Source organism: Egretta garzetta, unplaced genomic scaffold, assembly GCF_000687185.1.
Source record: "Egretta garzetta isolate BGI_Z169 unplaced genomic scaffold, ASM68718v1 scaffold36, whole genome shotgun sequence".
Taxonomy (NCBI): Eukaryota; Metazoa; Chordata; class Aves; order Pelecaniformes; family Ardeidae; genus Egretta; species Egretta garzetta.
In genome coordinates, this window is record NW_009259975.1 from 2,274,976 (window position 1) to 2,288,421 (window position 13,446).

General features: G+C 35.0%; 1 protein-coding gene across 1 annotated transcript in view; it reads right to left on the reverse strand.

Moving 5' to 3' along the window:
• Positions 1-13,446, reverse strand: part of SNTG1 (syntrophin gamma 1) — a 158,891-nt gene that overhangs the window by 44,285 nt on the left and 101,160 nt on the right. The window contains exon 12 of the mRNA XM_035895882.1: positions 4,182-4,298. Coding sequence (XP_035751775.1) covers positions 4,182-4,298 — 117 coding nt within the window. The remainder of the gene's footprint in view (positions 1-4,181; positions 4,299-13,446) is intronic.

The following is a 13,446-nucleotide window of genomic DNA, read 5'->3' on the forward strand; positions in this document are numbered from 1 at the left end:
TGCTTACAACACGGTGCCTTTGCCCACAGGCTGCTCTGTGCTGAATGATGAGGCTCCCCCTGGGAACTGGTGGGGGTTGCACTGAGATCCTCAGGGGATGCAGCCTGTTAATTCCTCTCACAGAGCCTTGACTATAAGAAGGTATGTTTCTTACCACTTCTCTCCTTGCTCCCAGTCATCTACATTGTTTGCAAATCCATAAAACCAAGTTCTCCAACTTTGCAATGTCCCAGACACTTACCCCACATGCCTTGATATCCAGGGGCAAAACCAAACAAGAAACAACAGAGGCAAATACAAATTTTCTTTTTTACTTACCAAATTTTATCTACTCCTAAATTCTAACAAACTAAGATAATATTTCTCCTCTTTGTCTTAGGATTTGACAATTGCTTTTAACAGCATTCATTTTAATCAACTATTTTACACAAAAAGTTGCATAGATAAAAGAGTACAATGAAATGATGCAAGGGTAAGGGTCATGACTTAGATAAGACAGAAGAGGATAGATGGATATAAGGGAAGAGTCAATCAATATCACAGCAATCTATAAATAGCTTTCCAAGGAAATTGCGAGGAGGAAAGAGGACAATTATTCACAGTCTCAAAAGAGAGAACCACACACAAAAGAGAATGAGAATTTAGCTACAGATGAAAAAAAACTTAATGGTAAGAAGTTTTGAACAGTATCCCAGCTCCAAAGGAAGACAGTTGTGTCATTACAATTGTTAGGCAAGATGAAGAGGCTGATGAAGACAGAAGTTTATTTGGTCTTCAAGATTGAAGAACATAAAGTTCTTTGAAAATTGTATCATAAAATGGTATCCACAGCATATGAAGAAAATATTATATGAGACCAATTTATCTTTTATCTAAAGAGAAAAAAATCATTAATAGATGCAACATGTCTAAGAAGCATGTATGGGTTTGCATGCCTTGGTTAAAACTTTCTTGGTGAAAATTATTTTGGTGTTGTACAAAAAGAAAATCTATCCCTAACTAGTTTTTAGGTATAAACACTATTGGAATTGAAACTCCTTTGAGGGAATGACAGTTGGGAATGAAAAGTTCAAAAATACAGTGTCATAGTTCCTCTTCTGTTAGAATTTTATTTATTTGCAGTCATCCTCAAACTCAATTTTCACTATCTTATTGAAGCATGGGTATTAAACCAGATTTCTAGGAAAGAGAATGACTAAATATTGAGAATCAAGAAATTGGCTGAAATAGAATGAGGAAGTAAAGAAATATTGGAAATACACAATCTTTATGCCTAAGTTTTAAGAAGCTATCTTTTGTCAAGGAGAGAGAAGGGGAAAAAGCTGCTCTTTCTACTGTGGACAAAAAATTAACTTTTCTCACCATGAACAGAGAAATGGGGAGAAGAGTCTTGCTACAGCTCCACTGAGCCCAAAATACCAGCCACACAAGCTGAAGTCATATTGCCCCATCAGGAAAAGTAGTTACTATGGCTGCTGAAGCACAAAGCCATCCAGGTCTATGTTTAAAAGATTACTGTAGGCTCCATACTTTGTGGAAAAATATCAGAGCTCCCCTTTCTCCCCTAGTTTTCTGCTTTTGTTTGTACTTATAAAAGGACTTTTTTCAGGTCAAAACAAAACTCTTCTGATTTAAAGATATGTGCAAAGCAAAAGCAACTGTGGAATTAAGACACCCATAGAAATTGCTTGCCCTTTTCGCTTTTAATATTTTAAAAAAGCTTGAGTAGCAGGAGAAATGGTGTTAGCAGCTCTTTCTCAATTAATGTCCATTCTCTCTGAGATTTCCAACCATAAACTGTAAGAAATGAAACCCACCAGACTTGACACACTTAATAACTCTAAAGGAGAAAATGTACCAGGACACAACAGAAAAAGAAAAAAGAAATAGTTTTGTTTAAAACTTTCAAAATGCAAATAGGATATGTTAGAATTGCTAATTTATCCAAGCATGGAAAGTAGAAGTACTATTGATCACACAGATAAAAAAAGAGGCAGGGGGAGGCCGCTGATATACACTGTTTAAATACAGGGTTCCCTAATGTGTTAGACTTTGGCAAAATCCAGGGAAATATTTTCATTTGATTTTCTGGTTAAAAAGTTGGCAGCATATCTCTGTTCAGAAAACAACTTAATCCAAGGAGTTTACACTGCAAATATAATTATAACTGGTTTTCTTCCTATAACTCATAAATAGAAGCTCTGAAACTGTAGCATTGAAAGTTTGTTCTTAATCCTTCATAATCCCTGGAAGAGATGAACACATCCACCTGCAGAAGAGCTAACATATCTGTATGTGTACAAGTCTGCATACAGAAAACAGGATTTTAGAAGTCCTTTTAAAATGCCAACTGTATTCTTTCATAGGAAGATAATTTTGCTGGGCACATAAGTGTGCAATTATTACATATATTACATGCTTTTAAGGTAGCTCTACAGGGACTCTTTCTCTGTTTGTCCTTTAAAAAGCATGTTTGTCATTCTGCTTCCCTCCTACTCCATGGAGAGAAAATATTTTTCTCTGTGTTTGAACTGCCTTACTATTTTAGAATAAGAACCAGAATCTGGCAAAACAAAATCATGTTGTGCTTGCAGCTCAGCTGAAACAGGTCTTGTAAAGACTTCAAGGATCGGTGGCTTGTCTCATAAAGCAGCACCTTGCCAAAATTGTCCTAACTAACATCACCATGGTTCACAGCCCTATCATGAACATGTTCCTCCCACACCCATTAATCATCACCCATTACCCATTTACGCACCAGCAGCATATTACTCCTGGAAATTTATGATTGAATCCTCAGTAAAGAGGCTTGTAGTTCTCTTCCATAGTGCTTACAAAGGAATAATCTTCATCTTTTGTATTGAACAGGAGTTCTCAGCATTGCTTCTGCTTCTATCTTGTGCCTAGAATGGAGGTGGCTTTATTTGATGGGCAGCAAATGCTCGGCTAGGTCTGCCAAAGCCAGGAGAGCTGCCTTTGAATTAAGGTGCTTGGCAGCATAACCTGACATTTTCATCTGATCCTGAAAAATATCCACCAACAAAAGCCAAACTCCTATTACTAGCCATGGGAGAGCCAGACTCCCATACCAGTGAACTAGTGTACCAACACTGAACACACAAAGTTTTCAGTTCATACTTACTTCCATTCTTCATGTCTTTCACATGTTTTTAAACACTTTGCTAAACAAACATGAAAGGTGACTGATGAATGATGTAAAGACTTGAAAGCTGGCTTTGAATCACCTCAGGAACAGGTTGCCCAGATAGGTGGTAGATGCCCCATCCCTAGAAACATTCAAGGTCAGGTTGGATGGGGTTCTGAGCAACTGTATCTAGTTGAGATATGTCCCTGCTCATTGCAGGAGGGTTGGACTTGATGACCTGTAAAGGTCCCTTCCAACTCAAACTATCCTATGATTTTATAATTCAGGCAGGAAGGAGCCTGTATCTGGCAGCGCAGGGTTTAGCAGCAAGAAAGGTCACCCAGTAAACAGAACAAATGAACCCACATGACTCTCCCTACTGCCAGTATGGGAGTGCTACTGTCCCAAAAGTTTGCTAGAGGATATCTCTGTTTACTGCAGTTTAGATGCACCGTAAAACTGAGAAAGTAAAATGCTGAGTACAAGACAACAGCTAAAATTTTGCCCAGTGTTGTCAGTCAGATTCCAATTAATATGTTTAACCTCAACAATTTCATTTGCTGCCCTACATTCCCTTTGGTGCTCCCAAGCAGCATAAAAATTACATTCAGGATGTAAATCTAAATACAGAGATATTGCCATTTGCACAGCATGCAAAAAGCTTTAGTATATCCCCAAATCTCAGCAGTTTGGCTAGAATGATAGTTCAGTTTAAATCTAACCATCTTGCTTCAGGCTTGTTCTGCCTGCCAAAGGAAAATGAAAAGCTCCCTTTTAGCACAAGTGGATTTCTCTTGTATTTTTCTAAGTGCTCAGGTAAGTGGAGGAAAAGAAATTCTTGTTAGATGCTCAACCATCTGATGAACAGCTATTTCCTACCACTTCTATACCACATACCTTGGAACTTTTTGGTGCTGTAAGTTGCAATCCTGTTAGCTCAATGAGTTATATCTCATTGTGAAAGCCTTGTATACACCACATGAAATTATTTTATTTAATAACATTTATTCCTACTAAGCATGAGAAATATACTTACTGGAGGTGCTATAAATTTGTACACAGAAGATCCCCTCAGTGCAAGAAACTTTGGTGTATACATTCGATCCTGAAGGGAGTCTTGTTCCCGTTCTTCCGTCCAGCCCATGTAGACTATCTGACAGAAAAATCAATAGTGTTGACAAATTCCTCAGACACTTTCTTCAAATGAATTGCAAATATTTCATGCAAGTAAGCTGATGTCTGTCAAATTGTACATAGCTACAAACCCTGAACCACTGACACAATATGGTGTATTGGCAGTTCACTTACAATCGTGTACTTGTCTAAAGGATGCCTGTTATGACAATCCAAAAACATCAGAACAAATATTTATTGCACTAGCAACAACAAAAAAGCTAAGCCACATACTCAGTGGATGTTAAAGGTCTATTACCTCATTAAAAGCTCCCTGAGGTAATTCTACATATTTGCTGACAGATCATGTAAGAGAAATTTAATGCAAGTGAAGTGTAAAGAACCACTAGGCAGGAATACAAAATCAAGTAACTGTTTTTACACTACAATGTAGATATAGCCTCCACATACAAATTCACAATTATGCTTTAAACAATATGATCTTATAAATTTTATTTCCAAATAATGGCGAGCATTTTTTTTTCCCTTCTCAAAATCCCTACATAGGTGTTTTGAACCTCCTTGCTTAGGAATAGCAAACTAACAGACTGTTTTCAGACACTATTTTGAACAGACTTCATCTACAGCTAAGAAGTAACCAGAAGACTGTTGGCTCTTACCACTACTTGCAGATCTTCTGACATAGATGTATGAACTAGAACTTATTCAAACCCATTTTAGGATCTAATTCCCTACCTATCCATCTATTAAGTTTGAGTAATTTAATATAAAATCCTTAAAGAGTAACAGAGTCACAACTATGCCAAATTCTGGAGAACATCTGAACAGGGAATAGACACATCATGCAACTTTTGATTTATAACCATGCCATTAGTAATAAAATACAATTTCCAGTGTGCACTGGTACACTACTGCTATGGAAAGTAGATCAAAACATATTTCATACAGCGCTGCTAATAGAATAGATGTGGTTTAAAATTTCTTTGCGAAACTGATTTCTACATTAACTAGGCATGGGGCATTCTCTGTCTTAAATGTCAGCAATTAACATGTATGGAAAACAGTTTAGAAAAAATAACAACAACCATATCAATAGTCAGTGAGTTAGTAAGTTTATCAATGGTATAAATGCACCTAAAATGAATGTCTGTACTGCATGTTTTATCCTTCAAGATTTGTATGCCACATGCTTTTAAAAAAGCTATTTACACATGTTTATTTCATTACTTTTTGGAAGAGGATTTTCATCAATAGTTTTTCATGGAATACACATTAAAATAAATGGGAGGGGGAGGTCCTGATGCTTTTTTTTTCCCTTTTTTTTTCTTCTTTCTTTCTGTTGGATTGTATTGTAACACACCGGAAATTAATGACTTTTTCAAATGCCCATGTATTAAATCTACACTACTCTCCATCACACTTTATTAGATGTTTTATGGTCTATAAACAAAGACACAGAAAAGGTCCATCCCTCTAACACTTACAGTGAAACCTCAACATTTAATTCTTTTGCCAATAACAAACACTAATACTGTCTTGGGTCTAAGGAACAACTTGTTTTAGTATCTGCTGTTTTGGTGATTAAACAAGTTTATGAAACTCAAAAAGAAGACAGAGCTGTACCACAATTACCAAGAATCAAGCAAAGCGCTCAACACTATATTGTCATGCAATAACTAAAAAGCCACGTTCTCTGAAATCCCTTTCATTCCTGAATGAAGAAAGAGTCAGAAAAACAGCTGACAGGTACAGTAAGAGAAGTTTCCAATTATTTCAATTCAATGTTTATGCAGATTTCCCTCATTTCTCCTGTTTTTTGTGTTATCCAGTGCAGGATAAGTATGGATCCCCATCCCTCTCACTGGGTATGAATCTGTAGAGCTCAGTGACTGAGAGGGGCTACACAGGAGAATGAAATTAGTACAAAAAAATTGTACTACTATGTGCAGAAGTTTGGCACATTTTCCTCTCTGAACTGAAAAATAATGAATGAAAGAGTGATCTCTAATTTCTAGGAATTGAGATACCTATGCTTTTAAATTAATTAAACTGAATTGATTTGGTTGTCTCTTGATTTGTTTCATTAAAATCAGACACACAGTAAGAAATCACCTTGCCTGATGATATTTAATATCACTGAAGCACTGTCTGTAATCTGTTTTCAGTCAGTCTTTTTCATATTCCTTGTTTCTACTTCTACTATTCATCAGAATAACAGGATACAGTCACTCATGCTGTGCAGATGTATTGATATTTCACAGTTGATTGCCTTAATATTAAAGCAGCCATGAAATTTAAGGCAATTGCTCCTTTAGATATTTCTCCCTTGCCTCTGCAGATCATGATGAGAAATTAGATTGATTTTTCAGACAACTTGTTGTACCAATGTTTTATTAACAAAAGGATTTATCCTTCAGACTAAATACCTACTATTAAGCATACAGAAGAACTGTAAAGCAAAGGCTATAGGATTATAAGCAGGAACACTTAGAAAGTTGTTTGAGTGCATGTGCACGTTCACATGTGTGGATTAAAGCAGCATGGGCTGGATTCTGGAAAACAGGGCAAAACTGAACAAATACTTGATAACTATTTTACTTATGTGTTCCTAAAGTGGTCTCAGTTTATCTAACTGCACTGAACATGTGAAGTTAGATAAAATATTGTAATTTTTACATAATGAAGCTGGGAAACTGTTGAAATTTTTTCACTGATGAGATATAATAGAGGTGACATTCTTGAGACATTTACGTTACTGGTAAACATTTTTACTTCTAAAAAAGCTTTGACTATGAACAACTTGAAGAAAAATATTTATTTGGAAAGGGCTCTTAACTTCCCAAATTAATAGTTCGTATGTATATATGTACTGAAATAGTGGACAAATATGAAATTTGACTTGTGTTTTGGAACATATCTTAACGCTGTACATGCAGACTTCACCCAAAATACGGAATCTAATGAGATTCTATCTGAAAAGAAATATTTACAACCACAGGCCCATGATGAATGGAAATAAATGTGAATCACAAATAGACAGTGCATAGCGTGCCCCTTCATGAATTTAAAAACAAGGTTATTTTTTTAATCTTGTAGAGTGTTTTTGAGTCCCTATAAACTGCTGACCATTATTAACAAAGGTGGCAGTGGTGGGGAAAACAGATTTTATTTGTGATAAAATTCCACATAAAAGATTTTTGCAGTCCTGTTTTCTAACTTACCTGTAGTAGCTCATGCTTCAAAATCAAATGGTAACACAAACTAGTTTACTTAGTGGCTGCTGGTTCAGTAACAGAGATTCGATAAGTTATTATGGTTTATGAGTTAAATCATGTACAGTTTAAAAAAATCTATATCTAAGTGATAAATGAAACAGGACACTTTCTTCAGTCAAAAATCCATAAAATCCCAATTTAGTATGTACTTACATCACACGGACATCCTAATCAAGCAAGATAAATTGCCATATTTCATATCTGTCCAATATATTGCTAAAATGATTTAAATAGCCTGTGTGACATTTAATGAGTGAGGTGATTCAAAGATCAGAACAGGTGTACTGACAACTTTTATCTTGGAAGTCTCATATTCATACTCATATTATGTGAAACAGTGCTCTCAAAGAAACAAGACAAATGGCAATGAAAGGTTATTTTACATATGTTTCACATAAGATTTAAAATCATTTAAAGCCTCACTTGCTTAATCATGTTTTGTGACAAATAAGCATCAGTAATGGTCAGTATTTTCTAGAAAATTATGCCATGAAATTATTAATAATGAAGTAACAGCTTTGGCACATATCCCCTTTGACTTTTATTTCTGAAGATTTAGACATGAACTATTTTTTGTTTAAGTTGTGGATGGACATGGTCCTGGGAAACCTGCTCTAAGTGACCTTGCTTGAATAAGGGGTTAAGCAAGATGATCTCCAGAGGTTCCTTATGACCTCCATCATTCTGTGATTCCGTGAAATAAGAAAAATATCAATGTATAAAACCAGAAAATGATTGCTTGCAAAACAGTTTGCCCCTTCAGTTCTCCTCTGTTATATCTCCTCCTTTCTATCCTATGTGCTTTAGAGCTATCACTGACAAGGATCACCTTCATATTTTTGAACCACCTACTTACTCATGTATTATGCAATCTCTAAGCATTTCACTTATTATTGGAGATTATAAAATTATTACGGGAGATTACACATCTATTCTATCTCATATAGCTTAATTTCCTTCTAGGTAAGAACTCATGTTGTCATCTTCTTACCAGACCAAATCTGAGTGTAGATTTTCCATTTGGTTTTGTCCTGTTCTGTTTTTTTTAATGATCACAGAAAAATTAAGGAAATATTTAGGGGTCTTAAACAGTACCAGAGAAAGCAGAAAATACTTCTTGATTATGGAAGATGGTTTTTCCCTTACACTCCAAATAAGTGAAAAATGATAGCTAAGACTGAAAACAGAGTACATTTGCTTTCTTAGCATACAGTATTGTAATCAGAGTGAAGACAGTTTTTTAAGGTAACAAAACTTGCCTAGACCTCTGCAGTAATCTGTCCAACATTAACAGCACTGTTTGAGAAACCTGCATTACACTTTACATTACATCCAACACCATCCCATGAGAAATCTTAGCATGTGCCTAATGAGATCTACCAGATCTTGCTAGAAATCAGGACTATATTGACTTCTTCATGCCTTCACACCCTTCACAGATTTAAAAAGTGGTGGGTACATGTGGATGCAAGACAGCTTTTTGAACAGGTAAAAATCTATTCTTTGCTTTTCCAGGTTTCTCACAATCTTCTTCTTGTTATAATCTACTAATCCAGAGCAATATTTTTCCTCAACCATTCAATTTTTCAACCAATGTAACATATTAGTAGCTACAGTTTATTTCAAAGCACTCATTTTAATTATTTCAGATATCTAAGTATCTGTTCATTGAAATAAATTCTTCTAAATACAAACTCAATTTGAACATTCATTGCACAACTGTGTGCCTTTGTCAAAATGCCAGCATTAAAAGGGGGGGAGAGGGGATACCTCCCTTAAATTATTCAAGTCAATGAACAATTACATGTATTTGAAATTCATTACAATTTGAATTTGTTCATATTAATAGAGGTGATTAGCATTTAGAAAGTACAGCATTCCTTGTGTTAAGACTTTTTCCAAGAAACACATTATGCATCTGTTTTTACAAAGATAGATTTGGATGCAAACTGCAGCTTTAGATACCAATCTATATTAATTTGGGGTGGGGTGGGGTGTGAAATTACTAGAAGGAATCAGCACAAAAATAGCTCATGGTAGTCCTGGTTTGCAGGATATTGACTGGGTAATTAAAAAAAAATAATCATCAACTAGAGTAGCCAGCCAGCATGTGGTAAACACCCTCAATTGCACAAGGGATGTGTGCATTTTACATGGGATTGAGTTAAGCATTTTCCTGGTTAATAGATACGGTAGCTAGATGATGAAAAAATATATCTTGTCTAGAGTGATCTGCCTTCCTCACTTGAACAAGCCTCCTTTCTTCTTGTAGAGGCTTCTCTTATTTACCTGCCACATAACTCACCTTCAGAGCTATTTAGCACATCCCTGAGCAGGTTTGTTTGGCTGCCAGGCTTATCACTGAGGCGACTCAGCACCACTGCCATCCCAGGCATTTTACAGCTGACCTGAGAAGCTTCAGGCCTCCTCTGACACTCTCAACAGAGCAGCTCTTGGCAAACTCTTTGATAATGAGCAGGTCTCACACACATCCTGACTAAAAAAATTACTATATATCACACTGCCACCATCCCTGCTCCTTTTGCTGTTGTGTAACTGCAACCAGTAGGATGCTGGTTTTATAACTGGGAAAAACATCTTCGAAATATGGTGATATTTGAATTCCTGCCTGTCCATTTTTCACCTACAGAATTTATGAGCAGGCACAAGGAGGGCTGTCAGTTTTAACCCAGGATAAAATGTCTGGGGTTTTTGAGGGTTTAAACAGATAACACAGAAATACAGATAATACAGAAAGCTCAACACTTAGGTGGCAAGAAAGTAAACATCATCTATTCTAAAGCCTAGTAGCTTGACCGTGGTTAGGACTTATCTTTTGATTAATGTCTCTTTTTTTTTCCTCTTCTAAATGTACACAGTGTAAATGTAATAAATTTCTGAGGCTCTAAAATAAAATGGGTCAAACAAAAAATATTTCAGATAATCGAGCTGGAGGGTATGACCTCTCCTTTCTGATGAACAATGTATCATGTTCATCTTTGTCACCTCAGGTTAGGCTGCTGAATCATGCTGAATGAAGAAAAAGATCAGAATATTACAAGTCACTAGGCTTTCAGACTTTTAATTGTGCCACCAAGCAAACAACTGACATATTCATCTTTCTCAGGTACCAGTGCGAGTGAATCACTTATGAAAGCATTTGTTATCATTCTTAACTCAGCCCAGGAGTAGTTTTCAATTAGATTTCAATGACTGGTTCCAGATACTGGTCTGATTTGCATTTTCTGATTCTCTGAAAAGGACTGGTAAGCAGAACTTGGACAGGACTAGTGCCATTTAGGCTATCTGGCTGTCTCTGAGAGATTATACTGCTCATGTAGCCGCTTTGCTAACATCCTGAAAGCCTGCTGAATTTCTGCTTTCTGAGCTCCATCCAAAGGAGAAAGTAACCATAAAAGTGTGAGAACCCCAAATGTCTGAGTATATAGAAAATACCAATGATGGGTAATAGATTAGACTTCTTGGAAATTAATTTTAGCAATATAGGTTTTGAGTTTGCATAACATTAAAGTTACATTTCTATAGAATGAGATGTTTACATTTCAAAGTGCTCACAAAGCCACAATAAAACTGAAAATACTCATTGTACACATAAAGCTTAAAGTCTCTGGTGTTGCTGCTTGCACAGCAAAATAAACATATCTGACAGAAATTCCTGTTTTGGTAACGATAATGTCACAAGATCTGACTTACAAGTGTTTTTATACTTTTGAGAGACAGAAGTTTGAATTATTTTCAAAATTAGCAGCGCAGATATACACGTAAGTATACAAAATCCTGTTTAGACTTAAAGTATTATATTTACATAGTTTATCCTCTGATGAAACTAACATAAAAATTCAACAGAATAATGCTATTCATGGCTACTGGGTGATGACTATTAGAGAGTCAAATTTTTCCTTTCTATTCTTAGTTATTTAGATGTCAATGCTTACAAACTGATGAAAACAGCTGTTAATGTTTGGAAAACCTCTTTTGCTATTTATAATGAGAAACAATTCTTTTCTGTCCTATCTGATTATCCAAAGAAGAATATTTCTGCAGGCTTAAAGTGTTCTTAAGGCTTTCTCAGGGCTCTCAAAGAACACAATTGCTACTTTTATACTCCCAGAATAATAAATCTAAATAAAATCTGCAAAAATATTTGAATAAACTTAGACTAGAATTTCATTGCCTTTGAGCAATTCATTCATTTTTAAGAAGTCAATGCATGTAACTGAAAGAAGAAAAAGTCTTTGTGATGTCAAATTTTATTTTCAAAAGTACAAACAATCAGTTTTCCACATAAATCCACTGCTTTTCAGCTTTCACAATCAATGTTCAGCTAATGAATTGTTTTGATTGAATAGAGTGTTACTGAAGAAGGAGTAGTGACAGGGGTTTTTTTTCCTTCCTTACCAGTACCATGATTTTCCTGTGAGAAATAAGATCTAGAAAAGGTCAGCTGATGATTAAGTAATTTTTTTTTATTATTATTATTAAAAAAATTGATAAAGCTTCAAGGAAGGTTGCTAATCTCTAAGAACTCACAGCATCAAGGGAAGGACTGCACTATTACAAGAAGTTAAAACACCATTTAAAACCAAGTTTCACTTTCACAGGAATGCATGTAATGAAGCAATTATTAGAGCTAATTCAAAAATAATTATATATATATATATATAATCCTTCAAAGATTAACGACTACTGCAATCAGAAACATGACATCAAGTGATACATTACACTTGGGTATTGTGTAGTCAGCATTTCTTTACAACCATTAGTGGGGACAGATGTCTTTTTTAAGCAAAGTTAGGTATTGAATTTTCTTGCTAAACTTTCTGGACATCAGTATCTCCAGCAACTGCCAATCAGTGCATAGCAGCAGATTAGTGGTGGATTAGTCAGAAATAACTGAAGGCTACACAGCTCTCCTACAGAACATGAAAATCTACCGATGAGAAGTATTTGGTTCATCTGCACAGTGTCTTTGGTGGACCAACATTACTGGTGCCAGTTACTAACAGGGAAATAAAACAACAGGCAGTATAAAAATGTAATGTTCAAATCAATAAAGAATACTCCCTAAGGTAATTTTGTCATTCACTAACTATACCAAATAATCTTTTCTATCATGAATTCACAGTTTTTGAGTTCATTAAGCAATAGGTCTAATTAAGTTTAATTTCTAAAAAGAAAATCATAAATATTTTTCTTGATCTATAAAAAATGAGCAATGCAGTAAAACTTCAATTCATATAAAGTATATAAGAAATTGTACACTTATCCATAAATTTGACATATATGGATAATACTAGGATTCCTTCCTTATCAGAAACATCAAACACTTATCCCCTAATATTATTTTAAACTAAAGTGTATTTCAAAGATACGTATAAAGAAATGATCATAAGTGGGAGAAACAGAACACAGAATTAGGAAACCAAGACATTTTCACAATCATATTGATCACCTACTACTAACTCCACAACATTAATAGGAGTGATTGAAATTTTTCTTTTTTGTTAATCATTATCTTGAATAAAATCTGACAAAAAAACCCTTTGCTTTTGACAATATATTCTAGACAATCAACAAATTTATCATGTATAAAAAAAAATTGCTAGCTGAAATAAAAAAGTTTAAAAATGCCTCTAAGATGTCTTCAGAAACATATTTGTTACAGAAACACCTAGTTTCAACTTTCTTTTTTGTTTCAACAAATTCTGCATGTCAATGTAATAAGCTGAATGCCATTAGGAAATCAAGCATGTGTTTATTTGTATTCCATACTTTATTTCCTACTTATTTCATACTCTTATTTCCTAGCTACATATCTATCAGCGTATTCTGAAAGCCATAGATTTTTCAATATATTTTTTTGCTTTTAAA